General features: G+C 48.3%; 1 protein-coding gene across 16 annotated transcripts in view; it reads right to left on the bottom strand.

The window, feature by feature from the left end:
• CACNA1I (calcium voltage-gated channel subunit alpha1 I) overlaps positions 1-17,923 on the bottom strand; it is a 164,354-nt gene that overhangs the window by 20,602 nt on the left and 125,829 nt on the right. For 15 of the 16 annotated variants that reach the window (XM_083821573.1, XM_083821572.1, XM_083821569.1 and 12 more), the window contains 17 exons: positions 17,506-17,657; positions 16,682-16,867; positions 15,977-16,094; positions 15,305-15,460; positions 14,787-14,877; positions 12,652-12,854; positions 11,081-11,497; positions 10,089-10,189; positions 8,907-9,030; positions 7,911-7,979; positions 6,709-6,893; positions 6,243-6,369; positions 5,062-5,187; positions 4,487-4,576; positions 3,294-3,513; positions 2,092-2,243; positions 302-411 (listed from right to left, as the gene is read on the bottom strand). In XM_083821573.1, coding sequence (XP_083677699.1) covers positions 302-411; positions 2,092-2,243; positions 3,294-3,513; positions 4,487-4,576; positions 5,062-5,187; positions 6,243-6,369; positions 6,709-6,893; positions 7,911-7,979; positions 8,907-9,030; positions 10,089-10,189; positions 11,081-11,497; positions 12,652-12,854; positions 14,787-14,877; positions 15,305-15,460; positions 15,977-16,094; positions 16,682-16,867; positions 17,506-17,657 — 2,627 coding nt within the window. The remainder of the gene's footprint in view (positions 1-301; positions 412-2,091; positions 2,244-3,293; positions 3,514-4,486; positions 4,577-5,061; positions 5,188-6,242; positions 6,370-6,708; positions 6,894-7,910; positions 7,980-8,906; positions 9,031-10,088; positions 10,190-11,080; positions 11,498-12,651; positions 12,855-14,786; positions 14,878-15,304; positions 15,461-15,976; positions 16,095-16,681; positions 16,868-17,505; positions 17,658-17,923) is intronic. The other variant, XM_083821564.1, reaches the window with a different exon arrangement.

Here is a 17,923-nt window from a genome sequence, read left to right on the forward strand (position 1 = left end):
CAGCTTCATTATATACGTTCTGCTTCAGCATGCTTCCAGTTTGCCTTGAGGGCAGGAAAAAAAAATGGCTGTTTCTGAGCCCACCTCCTTTACTTTCTAGCCTAAGTAGTAGATGCCAGCCAAGAAGCAGTTCTTGGACAATTCTTATTATTGCCTAGGCATTGCGGCTCTGCTGTGCAGAACCGAAAGACAGTCGGGACATTCTGCTCCTGCCTCACACTCCAGATAGGGATCCATCCTCAAAACCTCCACCCAAAGCCCAACTGTCCCACAGCCACCTTTGACAGAACCCTCTGCTCACCTGTCTTTGAAGAATCGCCGCAGACCGAATGCCACCAGCTTGAGAACTGCCTCCAACACAAAGACAGTAGTGAACAGGTAGTTGCAGTACTTAAGAGCTGTCTCCAGGGACTGCCAGCAGAAAGAAAGGGTGAAATAATTGAGGCAAGAGCAGTATCAAGTACGTAACCTGTGGGAGACTCTCCTGAGCACCAGGAATTTGAGAGTAGATGGGGAAGCTGCCCCATGCCTCCTACCATCTTGAACATAGAGGCCACCTTCTAAGAGCAACCATCAGCTGGCCCCTCTGCCCCATGTTGTTCTGGGGATCAGTTATTGCTCCTTTCTCTTGTACTTCTCTGTACAAGAGGGAGGAGAAGGCTACTGCAAGGAGAATCCACTAAGTACTGTCAGCTTCCTCCTCTGCCAATAGCCCATGCCACCATGTTAATGACACTGGCATAGCTATGGACCAAGAGTGAGGCAAGAAGTTTACTTCAGTTGTGGATAAAAGCCATCTCTGATGGGAGGAAATCCCTCCATGCCTTGGCCTCTAGGACAGGCATGTGTCACCTCTCAGCTGTGGATTTCTGGCTGGTCATTGTGCTGCCCCTTCGCCACCACCAAGGATCAATGGGATCAGTGGGCAGCATTTGGTGGCACCTCATACTGGGAGTGTTCAAAGCGCTTTGGCAGGATTTATGATCAGAGCCTGACAGCATGGCTGTACCAGAGTGTTACAGGGGAAGGAGCTGAGAAGTAAGAAGAGTGACTTGTTCTGATATGAGCAAAGGCCTAACACAAGGGTGACAACAAGTAAGGACAGAGTTCCTGCAGAGTAAAACTGGGTACCACCAGGGGCAAGATAAAAGGTGGGCGGCTGGGCAAGATGGGCGAGAAACAGAGGAACGTGGCAGCAGATTTGAATTATAAGAGACAGATTCAGCTCCTGATCAAAGCCTGAGATACCTTGAACAGCATGTGCTCAGGCACCACAACTGTTATCTAAACCAACAATCTCCTCAAAAATAAACTGAAATGCCACTGGGCAGATATCATAATGAATGCTTTGTCTGCATATAGAGGCAGAAAGTTCCTTTGATATATGCAGCATATATATTTTTTTCGTATCAGAGACATCTAGAGCTTTGCTAGGAACTGAGTGAGGTACCTGGTCTTCTACAGCCTAAGTATAAAACTTTTTTGGCCTTCAGAGCCCTTTGCTGGGAATCACTCCCTGCAGCTGAGAGAGGCCCTGCTCAGTGCTTTGCCCCTTCAGTTTCTCTTACAGAAAACAGGTGGCTGAGTGAAGAGATCATCTCCTGTGACAAACAACCAGACAATCCAGTCCCCACAGCTCAGGCAGGCCATATGACAGGAGAATTGGTCTGACATTTGGAAACATGATGCAAAGCCTGAAGCTCCCTGGACACTGCAGCTTCCACCATTCTTCTTGTTAGGATCCAGGGGAAGACACAAAGCAGGCTAGGCAGCTAAATTTGGGTGACCCATATAAACCCTTAATAATAAAAAGCACAGAGACCTAATTGCACAAAGCATTTTAGTGGACCAACTCTTGCTTATATGCATTATCTCTATTGAGTTCAGGCAATAACATATGTCTGTGCAGGGGCTGCCTTTCTGGGTACATACCAAACTCCTCACGTATCTCTGCTTAGTACATTAACTCTTGCCACACTTTAACAGTATTTTTAGAGACACACAAGTGTCCTACCTCTTCTGGTAGACAGAGAGCCATAGCAAAATAGCATAATTACTAGAGACAGGGCATATCTGCATGATCTCACTCACCACAGGTTGGTTGTAGTGCTCCAAGGACATGGTGACCACGTTGAGGCAGATGATGAAAGTGATGAAGATGTCCAGATAGTGGCTGGTGCAGACCGAATGGATAAGGAGGCGTATGGGGCAGTAGGTAGCATAGTACGGCAAACGCTGCGCTTCTTCAGTGGAAAGAGGGAGATGGGGAGAGTTAGAAGGAAATTGGAAGAAAGGAAGAGATGGGTAAGAAACATTGAGGAGTGAGCAGGTATAAACGTGGTGATGGGTTGAAATATAAGGAGATGAAGGCAGAAGAGAAAAAGAACAGCAAAGGATAGATAAAAGATAGGGGCCATAGGAAGGAGAAAAATGAAATGCAAAGAAGAGGAAAGTAGAAGTGGGGTGAAAAATAAACAGAATAAAGAAAAGGAAAGGAATGCTTAAACGAAAATCTGTCAGTCCATGTTTGTGGGAATGGTGCTAAATCAGCATTTCATGCCTCGACAAATTAAGATCACAGATGATAAAAGGGAGCAGATGGTTCCAGGAGAGGCCCCAGGGTGTCACAGGAGAGAGGAAAAAACTGGAGCATGGGAAGGGAAAGCACGCCCATGGGCTGTGAATGGAAGAAAACCATCAGTCTGGGGTAGTAGGGAAGATATCCAGGGGCAAGTATGCTTTTGCAATTTTTGCTTAAAAGTAATACAGAAGAGGACAGGAACACCAGGATGAGGGGTTGCTTCACCCTGAAGGGTCTGGGACCCCAAGGAGTGACACTGCAACACTGATGGAAACAGCCAAGAACAAAACACAAGTCTTCCTCTTTTTTTTCCCTCTCCCTTTTTTTAAATTTTGGGTTACACAATAGCTTGTCCAGGTCTTCCCCCTAACACCAGCTGGGGCTGCAGGAAGCCCAGGAGGTCTACCGATGTGTGCATGTCCTGCGTTGACAGTGTGTGCCAGCATGTGCACAGGTATATTTTGGTACATGGTATTTCCCCATGGGCTGGGTGCTAAACCCCCATGGCTTCCCTGACACCCCAGCTTCCCTACAGACCTTGTAAACCACCCCCTCTCCCCCAGACCGCCCCGGTGTGGTGTGTAGCGACGTGGCAATGGCACGGGGAGGAAGGCTCAGAGCGCGGCCACAAGCAATGCATTTCAGAGACCGGCCCGTCAAGAAAGAAAAAGAAGAGGAGAAGGTTTTTGTCAGAAAACCTTGGCCTACGAACCGACCAAACACTTAGGCTGTGCCTTACTCCTTCTTTTCTTCTCCAGGCGCCGCAGGCGCTTCTCTTCCCGCCGGCGTGCCTCCTCAGCCTCCTGGTGCTGCCGGCACTTGTGGAAGTTCTCCACCACCACCCCCACAAACATGTTGAGCACAAAGAAGCTGACGATGAGGAGGAAGGAGATGAAGTAGAGGAGCATCCACGGGTTGTTGTTGGTGACCGGCTGGAGGAGGGAGGAGAACAGAGAGGCAGTGGTCAGATGGGCGGTGGTATAGAAATGATGGGGGTGGGAGCCACTGCAGTGATTAGATGTTGGGGAGGGGGGCATGATTATGAAAATGAGGGGAATGAGCTGGGAAGAGCTGGAGCTTTATGCAGGGCAACTTGTGATTGGCTGACTGGATTTTGGCATCAGTTGGTGAAAATACAGCTTGCATTGATGGAGTGGGTGACAGTGAAGGGCAAAGGCCCACCTGTACAGAGTCACCCACAGTTCAGACACAACCACATCCACAGATCACGTACAACCCCAATACGTGGTAAAATAGACAGTCCAGGCACTGGAAACACCTTTGGCTCAATGGCCAGTAGAGGGCACATCCACACACCACCAGGACAGCTGCCAGACCCAGACAGAAATGCCATTCAGGCTCAGAGAAGAAAGGGGGCCCTGCCTTTGACTGGATCTACTGACAAAGCACACATGAAGCCAATAGTGGTGCATCTTGTGTAGAGTTTCAGAGGTAAATGGAGCATCATCCCCAAGGTTCAGGCCTGTGGCTGTGCAACCTATGGCAGGTGCCTACACTAGCACTATCAAGGTCATTGCTTTGGCAGTGGAGGAATAGCACTGCAGTGGGCAGTAGCCCAACAGCCCCTGCTTATGGGGTATTAAAACAACCATCTGTGGGCTAGGAGGGAGCCAGCATGCCCAGAAATGCACGTGGCTTTGTTGCTCCGTTGTTACAAATAAAGACCTGCTGTATGATCCGAACTGGTTAGAGGGTGAGAATTACTACAGACACCCACTGCCCAGCCACAGCTGCGCTTCCCCACCTCTACTTGGCAAAGCCTTGACCCAAAGGATTCAAAAGGGACTCCTGGTTTGAGGGAGGTTGTTCAAAGGATGTTAGAGCATGCTCCCACCTTTCCGGCCCAAGGAAAGTCAGAAAGGTCCTTTTGCAAATTCTTTATACCTGCTGGTCTACAGCCACAGCATCTAGTCCATTATACATAATATTGACCCATCCATCCTTGGAAGCCAGAACAAAGAGAGACATCAGGGCCTGTAACAGAAAAAGCAAAACAGATGTGGAGCAGGTGCATCTGGCAGGCTGGGAAAAACAGAAAAAAAAAAGTGTGGTTTATGCTCTAACACACACAGTGTTGAAATACTCTTCCTGCCTGTGTCTCTGCACACATCAAAACTTGCTCCTTTCTCTGTCGAGAAGGGGGCAGGGGGGACAGGAAGTCAGACCCACCAGAGGAGAGAGGTCATGAAGAACATCTGTTTCACAGCAGGAGGAAAAAAGAAAATCAAGCCCGCTGCTGCCACCCTTTTCTTTCCCCCACAACCTGTAAGCATCATTGTGATACCAAAATATGAGTGACGGAGTCTCTGCATGGATACCCATTCCAAATAACTGCTCTTCCTGGCCCTGGGATAAGGCTTTTCAGGCACAAGGCATCTGTGCTCCAGGGAGTGGTACATATAGGAGGAGACAAACCCTGAGCTGAGTTCCCATCAGAGCTGGGCCGCAGGCACACTCACCTGTCCCAGGTTATCAAAGTTGTACTTGTGGTGCACCCACTTGTAGTTGGCAGCCACGCAGTCGGATCGGTTGGTGATGTTCCTGATGTCGACCCCCAGGCAGTGGTAGAACTTGCCTTTGAAGAGCTGCAAGAGAGGAGCAACACCATCAGCCCCTTTTGTACCAGGGTCCCCCTCATGCTCCGTGGGATGTACAGAAGCTCCTGAGATGGCAGGGGGGCTGCAGGGCTCCCTCTGGCTATAAGCCAGGTGAGTAGTGCAGGACAAGCATGGAGGAAGACCAGCACATTGTACAGCCCTGGATGATGTACTGGTAAGGAACCAGGGCCACACTTGTAAACTCAGATCTGGCTTTTCAGCCTCCTGTATTGCCCCAGGCCAGCAGTGACTGTACGTCCCTCACCATCTGATAGATGTTGGGGCAGTTTTTGGGGCCCAGTTAGAACCACTGGCCCAAAAGGAAAAAAAAAATACTTTCAGCCACTGAGACCAATCTCCCCTCCCTGCCTCCCAGTTAGCTGATGGGAAAAAAAGATATCATCTGAGGGTAAAGAACCAGAAAAAACATCCCCTTCTTCTTAGATACTTTTTTTTTTTCCCTGCAAATCTGCACTGCTGTATCTCTTCTGCCCAGGGCTCCTTTCCCCATATGGAAGGTACTGGATTGTGCATTTTTACAGATGCATCAGAGCAGACTAAGTATAGCGCATTCCCTGAGATGGAAGTAACGCCCACGCCCTTGCTCCTCTGCACCGCAACAGCCGAAAATAAAGAGGATTAAATAAAAAAATAAAAGGAGGTTGTGGGTGGACTTCAGGCTGGGAGTGAGGGGGAGGAACAGAGCTGACTGAAGGCAGGGTTTGTGCAAGCAGGCATGGAGCTGCTTGCCCTTGCTGTGTGGCACGGATGTGCCCAGTGAGCCAGCCCTGGGCTCTCTCTGTAACACTGACCCAAACCCTGATCCTACTCCTGCCATGCATGCACGAGCATTAACTCCTGTCTCACACATCCAGCAACACTTGCACTTGCTGAGCAGCTGGCCGCCCTTGCCAAAGGCCACGGGGACATTTCGGTGGGAGACAGCTAATGGAGGTGGGAAGCTACAGAAGGTTTCCCGGCTTGCCTGCCCCTCCTGCTCTGTTGGGGTCACAGGGGCTGTTTGAGGGTAATACCAACCCTACCTGCACACCCAGGATCCCGAAGATGATGAAGAAAGCACAGCAGATGAGGACAATGTTTCCTATGGGCTTGAGGGAAGAAATGAGTGTCTCCACCACCAGCTTCAGGCCAGGGGCTCGGCTGATGACTCTGGAAAGGAAGAAAAGGGAGGGGTGACAGAAGAACAGAGCAGGGATGTTCAACCCCAGCTAAGTATTTTCAGCAGAAGCGGGCCCCTGCTCTCCCTGTGCAGTGACTTTTCATTGGGGAACACTCCTATCAGGGCTAAAAAGCTTCTTTTGTCCCATGGATTGGTTGTCTGATGAGGTATCTCCAGGGCCAGAGCCATACGGCTAAGGGGAACCTCCCTCTGTTTAGTGGCTTGTCAAAGATGACACTTTGACCAGTAACAGTGGGGTCTGACTCTGAGACCCTTCCTGGGGGTCCAGTGGGAAGGGGAGGCAGAGTAGGACGCGGTTGGGCTCTGACCGGAGGGGCCGTAAGGTGCGCAGCAGCCGGAGGACCCGCAGCACCCCCAGGATTTTGGCACCACCAGCAGAAGCCACCGAGACCACAATGTCGATGAGAGACACAAAGACCAAGAAGCCATCCAGGATGTTCCAGCTGCTGCGGAGATAAGCCTGATCGCCAAAATACAGGCCTAGAGAAACCACCTGCAAGAGAGGGGAGACGGGTAAATGGCTCCTCCGTGTTGCTTGATAGAGGGCAGCCACAGAGAGAGAGGAAGGATGGAGAACGGCTATCAACTCCATGAACTCCATATGACCCTTCCTAAGGAAGCAGCGAGGACCCATTTTGCACCCCACAATCAATCTCATCACCTTTTTCTTTTGGCTGGAAGGCTACAAAGGAAAATGTCCTTGGCGAAAGTGGTGGCACATAACTCTAGAAACAACAACCGTGCTCTGGAGTAGCATTTCACCACGTTTGCCTTCTCAACTCTCCTCTGCCTCCCTGAGCAACAGGACATGGGAACGTTTAGAAAACTTTTCCCTACCATACCACAGATCTGGGGCAAGGGTCCCAGTCCAGACATCACCTTGGTTTTAGCAGATAAAACGGGGCACCAAAACCCATACTCTGGCTCCTAAGGGAGTGGTTTGATTCACAGCAGTTCTCAACACCAGCATGTGCTACAGACATCACTGGCCCTGAGGGAGAACTGAACACTCTAAAAATCATGGCAGTAATTTAGAAACAAATTTTAGGAGGTTTAGCTTCAGGCATCCAGTTTTGAGACTCTCTTTACACAGCTTTGAGACTCTTTCCTCAACACGAGAGGATTAACAAGATTTCCCTATTGTTGCAGAGACACCTATTGAATAATTATCTCGGCTAAGAACAATTCGTTAACATCACTGTAATTTTCCCCACTCTTGCTCCAGGAGGAAGGGAATGGACATTTGACATTATTACAAAATGCATACCTGGAGGCCAGCTATTCCTCCCAGACATCAAGATCCCTTTGGTTTTAAAACCCAGGATAAGCATCCCCTCCATGCATGTTCAGAAGGGAAACACCCCAGGCAGTATGTGCTTTTATCAAGGTAGGGGGAAGGACTGGCACACCGAAAAGATGCAGAGATTTTAGAAGGGTGCTGAGCAAACATGAACCATGTTATTCCCGACACTGGGAAAAGACTCTGAGCTGTTCAGCTCCATTAACTTACCTTCAGCGTCATCTCAGCTACAAAAATTGCTGTGAAAATGTAGTTGGACACAGTAAGAAAGATTCTCTCCTAGAAAACAAACAAAATAAAACCAACAAAATAAAAGAAAACAAACAAGCATAAAACAACAACAACAGCAAAACAGAGAAAGGCCTTAAATGCATCTTGACTTTTTCTTGTTACTCTGTGAGGCCTCTCTGATGACCTCGATATCTTTTACTTTCCTGCAAGGGGTCTGAAGGTGGGAGGAATGAGAGGTGCCCCTGGCAGAGGTTGGTGCCAGACAGCTTTTAGCTTGCACACCGTAGCTCTGCCCTGTGCCACAGCCAGGATAGATCCCACAAAGCTCTCCAAAAGCACAGTGGGTGGGATTTGCAATGCATCCTATGAATCTGGTTTCAAGGTGCTCACTGCCCCAGTCTGCCAGTGCTGCTCAGTCTCCTGATCTATTGCACTACCCTGGGACTCCTTCCCAAAAGGTTTCTGAGCACTGACCTGGAATCGTGTTTAAGTGCAGTAGAGCTGGGGGTCAGTTAAGGCAGAGATACAGAAAAAAAAAATAAAAATTCACTTGCCAGCGCAGTCTCTCTTCCCTTTGACACACCAGTCTGAGCCACCTCCTATATTGCTCAAAAGCAGTGTACATGAATGATATCATACCATTCCTACAGAGGCTTTGCTGCACATGTAAGTCACTTCTGTTTTTTATTTCCGAGTCCCCACCCTTCTGCCAAACAATCTCTTAACCATGGGGGCTCTTACCATGGTTAGGGAGGGAACTAGGATGAGCCTATTACAAAGAGGATTGCTGCATTGCAAGACCCCACAGGAGAAGCATGTATGATGTGAATTGCTAATACATGGACATTTGAGTAGATGAACGGGAGTTAGTGTTTGATGGTAGGTTTTGTCCAGAAGCCATTTTGGTGCCAGGAAGACTTGTGCACCTCTGTCAAATGTTGTGTTAAAAAGTAGGTGGGAGGGAATGGTGCTCACCGTGCTTCTGTGTTCAATCTGCGGTCTCTCCAGGGCAATGGTGATGCAGTTCAGGAAGATGAAGGCCAGCACAACATAGTCGAAGAGCTTGTGAGCAATGATGGTTTGGCAGAGTAGACGAAACCTGCAAGAAAGTTCCAGTAGGCATCTGTGTCTTGGGCAGAGAGAGTTTAGGAGCTAGGAGCACAGAAAACTGAGTGATCTGGCCAAAACTGAGCTCTGATGTGGCTACTTTCCTATTGCTAATACTGATGTCTCTTGCCATGGCAGTATTTTGGCATAGCCCACACTGGGAGCCTGGGGCAGAGCAAGGAACTGAACTTTAATCCATCGCCCCAGTGCCAGAGCGGTCTCCTAACCACTACAACTCTGTGCTCCTCTCTTGCCCTGTACAGGAAAGGTTGCGTTTCAGTTTCCCTCCCAAACTCACACCAGGGCAAAGAGGCCACATGCTGAAAGCTGAGGACAGGCAGGTAGGTTGGCTGTCATGGGGAACACACCTCTGCCTGCTCTGAAGGACACTGCCCAATAGCACAGGTGTCACACAAAGCAAAGAGCTCTCCTCCACGGGCTGTGACAAAAGGCCTTTCACTTCAAGGGGCAACCCACTGGTGAGAATACTGCTGTCTGGGTTACACGAGCATTTTGGCCCGGTGGGAAGAGCCATTTAGCAGGAAGAATATATCTCAAAATGTTTGCATGTTGTTGTTTTGTTTTTCAGGCATGGAGAATTCTAACTTTGCCCTAAAAGGTGTGATATGACTGCTGATAAGTTGGCACTGGGACTGAAAATGGAATGGAGAGGCTGTTCTGGTACCAGGGGAGGAAATACCATTGTTATGGAGTCATTAATAATACATTCCTTCTCCTTTTTGAGTTAATGTCAGTATTCCCTACCTCACTTGGCTATAAATATTTATGATTACACAGAAGAAAAATGGAATGCTCCAAAGGGAGGAGAAATCACAATGGCCATTTAGGATTCACATCCTCCTTTTCGTCTCCAGAATCAAGGAAGAGAAACATTGTTTGACTGTAGAAGGAGAGATGGAGGAGACAAAACACATTCCCAACTGGTAAGTTTAAAGTTGCAACCTAGCATCCAGCTCAGGGAAAGCTGCTGGCATGGCAACAGAATCTGTCCCCCCTCCTCAACCCTCTCATGGCAAAAACTGCACAAACCTGTTTTGAGGAGAAAAGAGATAAATGGACCAGTCTTCCCGGAGCTCACACCAGTCTGGCTTATAGACTTCCATCATCTTCCGGATGCGAAAGCACAGGCTCTGGAGAGATGCAGCAGAAGTGAGTGTCACTGGTTAACTTCCCATTTGCCTGACAAAGGTACTTTTCCTTTTTCATATGATCCCAAAACACCACTGTTCTTTCCCAGGTGCACTACCTGCCTTTCTTAACCACCTGAATGAGGAGATGGACCCAAAGAACACAGAAGAGGAGGTAGGCAATATTTTGCCATGGCCTGTTTACCTCTCAGCTTCTAATTTCTTTCTTTTCACATTGTTAGAAATAATACTGCTAGTATCCTATCTAGAGAAGGATGTTCACGATGTCTTCTCAGAGCTGTTGGAATGGCTCTGTTACTTGGGTAGTGTTCCCTTGTTATTTCAGCTGAATGAGAAACCAGGACAAGATGGCCTTCTGGTGGCACTCGGGATAAGAGGTGATTCATTTTCATACAGCATGTAGGTCTGCTAAAATTTCTGTTGACCCTCCCTCCACTTTTTCCACCCTTTGATCTGCTCACAAACTGGGCATTGCAGTCTCCAAGTTTGGCACAGCAAAATCCACTTGCCTTCTCTCTTGTTCCTCTGCTTCCTGCTCTGGTCTGCTGACGTTCCTAAGGTTCCTAAGGCAAAGCTCTTGCTTCTCACAAAGACCCACCTATCCTAACCTGTAGAGATCACTGGCTGCACTGATCTGAAGTAACAGCCTCCAAATGGCCATGCATGTCCATCACCTCTGCCTTCCTCCCACCACCCACCTGCACAACTACCTTATGGGCAGCCTGATGATATGGTGTGGGCTTATCTGTGCACAGAAGATCCCGCCTACATTCAGTGATGCCCTCCAGCTTGTACTTAAAGCACTTGAGGATGGAGCTGGGGTTTCCCACAGCACCGTAGTAAAACCCCAGGTTCCTTGCACCAAGTACTCACATAATCGATCTCTTCATCATCCTCCCCCCGCTCCTTGCGGTTGTTCATCTTTGGGAAGATCTCCTTGGCAATACTGGGCATTTTGCCATTGCAGTCCTGATGCTCGCTGGCCCCTGATGTTGTCCCGAGCTTTCGGGTCCCTCTGTGGCTGGATGGGACAGAGGCCAACTCCAGCAGGTCACAGGAGCCTTTGTTGTCCAGGGAGAGCGTCCGGCGGTGATGAAACGCCCTCCCTGCCCCATCTGGCTCCCCATCTCCTGCCCTGTGCCTCTCCCCAGACAGGAGGGACTCGTGCTCGGCAGAGGGAGGTTTGTGCTTCAGGCTGTGTCCTCGGGCCAGGCTGTTCCAGCTGGAGCGACGGCTCCCCCAGGCCCCGCTGCGGCCCCAGGCCCCGTAGTGGGAACTGCGAGAGCTGGACTGTAAGAGAGCAGGACAGGGACTCAGCCGCTGAGGGCACAGGGAGGGAGCATGCTGCCCTGTTTCAGGCTGCAGACTTCCCCAGGTGGACTTTTTTTTAACCCTCGAGGAAGGTGCGTGTTGGGAAGGTAGCGGTAATTGCTGTAAATCTAACAACAAATTGATAATGAGCTAGTGATGGTGTTGGCTGAGATTGCTTTATAGCACCATCTGTGTGCAAGGTACTTACAGGGAAGGTAAACAATAAAGCCAAAGGCCAGGTGCCTGATGTTGTTACTTACACCAGCACAGAGCAAGAATAAAGCTTTCCAAAAATCTGATTGGCAGCATTTTACACTGCCCTGGGGTAAAAGATAATACAAGGTACAGGGAGATGGATAATCTGACGCACCATCTTTAAATACAGTCTTCATAAAAGGAAGAAATGAGACAAACAGGCTTGTTGGTTACGGTCTAGTCCAAATGCATCAGCAACTTATCACGTAGCACATGGCTGCCAGCTCTCCCTGTTTAAAAATAACAGGGGCATGAATACTTCTAGCATCGATGCATCCCCCTCAAAACCTGTGTGTGTCAGTGTGCAGACAGCCCAGAGACTGGTGTTACAAGGTGGACAGGTCTGAGATATGTTGGCTGCACAGCGCTAAGGGGCAGCAGGATCTTCTGCGAGGAGCTCCAAGTCAAGATTTCTCTCCTCATTGTAAAAAAAAGCTCACAGAAAAGCCATCTGTTATAGGACTTGGCAGTTCTGACAGCACCCAGACTTTCCTATGCTCTCAACTCACTCGGGGCATCGTTTTTGTACATGGTGCTCTTGGAAAACAGGGAAGGGCAAGAGGACAAAACATGCTTCACTTTAAGAGGAAGACCCTGTCCTCTTGGTGTTCCCCCTCTCCTACCAGCAGAATATAAGAGCTGAATCCTACACTTAATGGAATATTGATCAATAACTTTGAAATATAGGTAAATAACCTGGAAATATAGGTAAATAATGTGAACTGTCCTGGCTTTCTAAGGTCAGACAATGTGTTTGTGCCAGAAGTCTACAGCAGCAATGCAATCCTCCATAGCAATCTCCCTGCTGATGACAGAAAGGCAACGGAGTCCTTGGGTTTCAAAAGAAGGGTATCACACGTTTCTGCTCGCTCACTCACCAAGGACCGCTGGTCATAGGTCATTCTCCCCAGGGACATCACGCTGCTCTTCCGGGAGCCAACAGCAACACGGATCTGGTCAGGCTGCAGGGAGTTGCGTGAGGAGTTGGTGACCCCCCCAGCAGCCACTGGTGGGTTGGAGGAGGGCAAGGACGGGTCCAAGTGTCCATTTGGTGTCACAGGAATTGCACACAGCTTGGGATCTGGGAAAAAAAAAAAAGAAAGAAAAAAAAAAGGGGGAAAAAAGAGAAACAAATAAGGTTGGTTCCTCCCCATCCAGTGACTGTTTCAATGTCTAAGCTGCTTAGCATATTAGCAGCAGCTAGCAGTGTGTTAGCTCTGTGGTCAGCATTGATTACTACTCTTTTAGGGTGCTCTAGCAAAAGTGATGCAAGCTAGAAAGACTTTGTTCTCCTCGATCCCCCAAAATGACAGCAGCTCTCCTTGAGGCCAGAAGGATGAGCAGAGTGCTGGTCAGGCAGACAGGCAAAGCAAGAGGCTGAACCCCATCAGCAAGGGGAGGAGAGTGTGCTTCTGTATGCCAAGAGCAGACACCTGCATCTCCAGGTCTGAACAGATACCGCCAACTGTCAGACAGGCAGACACTGGCTATTTAAAGCTGTTAGGCTGAGACACTGAGCAAGAGAGTAAGATGTGGGGAGACCCACAGCCATCCGTGCTTTAGGTTCTGCTTTAAATTCCTGTGATCAAACTCTTCATCCCAGTCTGTCCTACACTGGGCCTCTTCAAATGACTGATCGCTGACCTTGAAGATCCAGGGCACCTTTGAGGGCTGTGTTAGCTTCTGTGAAAAACCATTGACATTTGTCAAGATGGATAGAAAGGATGGGGTACTGGCCTTTAACACCTGAAAGGACTGGAATAAACATTTCTATTTGACCTACTGAATAATGAAGGTCATATATCCTTGCCTGCACTCAGTATCACAGCTCTGCAACCTTTTCCCCACCTGTCCTCCTGGTGCTTTGGCTGCCTACATTCAAAGTGAGCTCTGATGTAGTACAGCATTGTAACCCAGGATCAGACTGCTGTGAAAACAGCTAAGTTGTGAGAAAGGGCTGTGACAAGCCAGGTCTGGAGACTACTTCTTGTCACGGGAGCTGCATTTAAGCTCAGCCCCACATCTGTAGTCCTTGCCTGGGTTATGCTGTGAGTATGCTTGTGCCTGTCCTTGCACATTGTGTATCCTGACCTTGTCTTGCTGAATGAACTTCTTGGCTTGCCCTTGGACCTGCCTCATCACTGCGGACTTGCCTGGCAGTCACTGAACCACTGTTAGTCCCTGGCTACCATCAGCAGACTTGCCCTGCTCACCTCGTGCAAGTACTGTACCTTTGTTGGTGCAGTCCCTGCCCTGCCTCCCTGAATGCCCTTCTCAGCTCCCAGCTCACCATCCTTTGCAGAGCAGGATCCTCTTGCTTCTCCCTGCTACCAAGTCCTGTCTGAGGTATAACACCTTTTGTAGAAAGACTTGCAGTCTTCAAGGAAAGACTTCAAGGGGTGGAGACCTTAACCGGCAGTTTGTAGGCAGACTGTTCCAACAGTTAATTATCCTTCCTTAAAAATATGTGGCTTTTTTCAGTCTGAGTTTGTCTAGCTTCAGCTTCCAACCTTTACAATCTCATTATGCTTTTTTCTGCTCAATTAAAGAGCCATCTACCATCAGAAATCTATCCTTATGGTCGGCACTTACAGAGTGTATGATCAAGTTACTTCTCCAGCTTCTCTAAGCTTCATTAGCTTCTCACCATGAGGCAGGGCTTCCAGATTTGTCTGAGTCCTTTTTAATGTGTTGGTATCCCCTCTCCAAATGTGGCTCCCAGATTTGAACAGTGTTCCTTGAAATGGTGCCCCTGAAGCTGAGCAGAGACGGTGTCATCTTCTCACTACTATTTGCTGTTTTTCAGGTCATTCGGGAACTGCTCTCCTTAGCTATCACATTCCAATAGCGCCAGGTTTCCACCAATAACACCACAAAGTAGCATAAATTTCAAAATTAAACCCAGTAAATTCTGCCTTGGAGATGGGAGTGAAGTTTCTGCTGAATCTGCTTTCGAAGTTCTCACTAAACAGCAATAGGATGCAAGCAAATGAGGCAGTTTGAGCTATCGTACCTGAGCCTTCCTGGACCTCTTGGAACTGATCTAACTCCTCTATGTTTGATGAACTCTGATCTTCCTCCGAGTATGACCGGTTAGCATCACCCTGGAACATACAAATTAAGAAGCTGGGAACTCATAAACAGAAAAGACCATTTTTTCTTGTATTTCATTGTTGGAACAACTGTAAAATCCTCCTTGGCAGCCATGCATTAGCATGAGCACTGGGGAGTCCAATGTGACCTGGGATGGCTGAAATACTGTGTTCTTGTTTTAGGAGGTGGAAAGGACTCACCTTACCAGGTGTTGCATAGGATGGAAATTATGAATTCCCTTCTAGAGGGCTTGTCTCTTTCATTGCAAAGATCAACACTGTCATCTGTTTTTCAGGGATACCCACCCTGAACTTAAGAGGGGAAATGACAAAAGTGTGATACTTTGGGAATCCTCCACCCCAGTACCCTCCAAATGTTTCAAACCATTTTTAGCACCTCTTCCTCTTCTCCATGGAAGAAGCTTTGGTGACAACTTACCTCAGCCTGGAATCCCTCCACAAGGATGGCCACCAGCAGATTGAAGAGCACATAATTGCCAAATGTCATGAGAGCCACAAAGTAAAGTGATGCCCATGGTGAGGTGGAGGCCATGCCATTATAGAGCACAACATTCCAGTCCTCTTGGGTTAGGATCTGCAACCAGTAGAAGAAGTGATATAAACATGAACGAAGAACGTGGAAGGGATTCCCACAAAAGGACAGTGAAAGGGTACACTTTGGGACACACCAAGCCTCTTTATTTCTCCATAACCACACACCTACTGGCCATTGTTACTGTCCAGCTGTGGTACTGCCCCAGTAATGCTAGCTGAGCGAGAAGAAACAAACATGAGGGCAGCCATGTGCTCGGGTGACAGTGTTAAACACAGACATTGCCACAACAGAAGTGACCTTTGCAAACTGTCTCCTAGGAAGGAAGGAGTCCCTCTGTCTGAGAAATACCAGTCACCACAGTACAATGCACAATCAGTCTTCCTCCTTTGACATCAAATGCTGGAGCCTTTTATGCCATCAGAAGAGAGTGCAAATCTCCACAAGAAGAAAAAAACACCTCCTGATCCTCACTTTACCTTGTCCTGTATTGGTGGGGAGCACAGGGCACGAACTTACAGATTACAGCCCCAGCCATGGAGAGCAAAGCTGGCTCACCTGGAAGACGGTGACGATGGCCCACAGCAGGGAGTCGAAATTCTTCCGGTCAGGAACTGTATCTCCTGTGTCCGTCCTGAGGCTGAACTTGCAACCAAAGATGTGCATTCCCAGGATGCTATTGGAACAGGAAGAGGAATTAGTGCTACATTTAAATCTCTCTGCCATTACTGTGAGCTTCTCAGAGTGATTCCCCCCAGCAATCCAACGTAGCACGCAGGTGCTAGAGGACAACGCAGCCAGGCCACTGGGACCTATCCATGAAGGATTTATGTGTAACAAACCAATAGCTCACCACAAAACCTCATTTCCCATCACATATTGCCTCCAGCCTGTCCGACCAGTGCATCCACAAAGTACACTGACAAATTTTCTTGGGTGCTTCCTGCTACCCTTCTGTCAGTCAGCTCCTAGGCTGACCTCTTCCTGCAGCCACTGCTGATTGCCAAGCGATGCCACCTGTCTTGCAATGGGGCATTATGCTCAGTGCATGCATTTGGTGGCAGCATTTCTCCACCCCATCCAGGAAAAATCTTCAGCTACTGAACCAGATTTAGGGCAGCAGGATCCTCAGCCCCTTTGGGTGAATAAATGTCTGTCAGTGCTGCCTAAGCCTAGAGCAACAGACAAGATGAGCCATGTGCTTGTGCACTGAAGTTGCTGTCAATACGAATCCAGAACTCTGTGAGGCAACTGACTCCTCACCTGAAGATGAAGATGAAGAGCATAAGGAGCATGCAGAAGGTGGCCACATTGTCCATAGTCTTCATCAGCACCACGAGCTGGCGGCGCAGTGCGGGCATGAAACGCACCAGCTTCAGCACCCGCAGGAGACGGAAAGTCCTCAGCACAGAGAGGCCCCCGTCCGACTGGCCGATGATTTCCCAGATGCTACGGCCCAGAGAGGCACAGGGAGCGCAAGGGACAATATAAAAAGAGAGGTGAACGAGCAGAGACAGAATAACTATGCTAATCCAAGTTATCACCTCCGCATGGGCAGCATGTACAGAGGGGTCAGAGAGAAAATCTTCTTGAACAATATGTAATTAGAGGTATATGCTACAGGTGTATACTTATGCGTAGAAAGCTGCATTTCTCCCTTCATGAACATGGCACTGCATGTTGCAGGAATGAGGAAAGGATTGCAGCATTAAGCCCTAGCAATTCAAGTTCTTCTAGCACACATTAAACCTCTGCAGCATCCTTCATCTGTGCATTTCAAAAAATATTTCACAGCTAATCTTTGTTGTGGACTTGCAAGACAATTGTGATGGCCTCTGTTCTACAGAGGAGAGAAGAGAGGGGCAGAAATGCTATGTGGTTTGCCAGGGGTTACCAAAAATGCTGAGAAATTACATCTCAGTTTCTCAATCCTTTGCCTTGTGCATCAGCTCAACTCCTTTTTTTTTTTTATTTTTTTATTTTTGTTAAAGCTGCTAAATCCTTTTGAAAAAGGCATATGAAAACATGCAAGCTTTATGGTGCTTTTTACTATGTATATTTCAGTTGATCCCCAAGGCCCTTGTCACCTGATGATGACGATGATGCTGTCAAAGATGTTGTAGGGGTTGCGGAGGTAATCAAAGAGACCAAAAGCAGCGAGTTTCAGGATCATCTCTAGGGCAAACATGCTTGTAAAGACAACGTTGCTTATCTCCAAGATGTTGGTCAGTTCCTCTGGCTGGAGAGAAGGCAAATTCAGAGTCAGAACTGAAAGAACAGAACAGAAGTAAAGTGCCACCATTCCCAGGGGACAGGCTCTGTAGGGAACTGTGAAGGACCATGGGTGAGATTTGAATGGGACAGGATACAGCCACCTTTGCACTCCAATTCCTTTCCACATTTACTACCTTCATCACAGATTACATCTCTAACAAAATCTTGTATGGCAGGGAGCTCCAAAGACATCCACGCACACAAGGCTGACCAAGCATCTCCCAAATTCAC

The sequence above is a fragment of the Anser anser genome (genome assembly GCF_964211835.1).
Source record: "Anser anser genome assembly, chromosome: 1".
Taxonomy (NCBI): Eukaryota; Metazoa; Chordata; class Aves; order Anseriformes; family Anatidae; genus Anser; species Anser anser.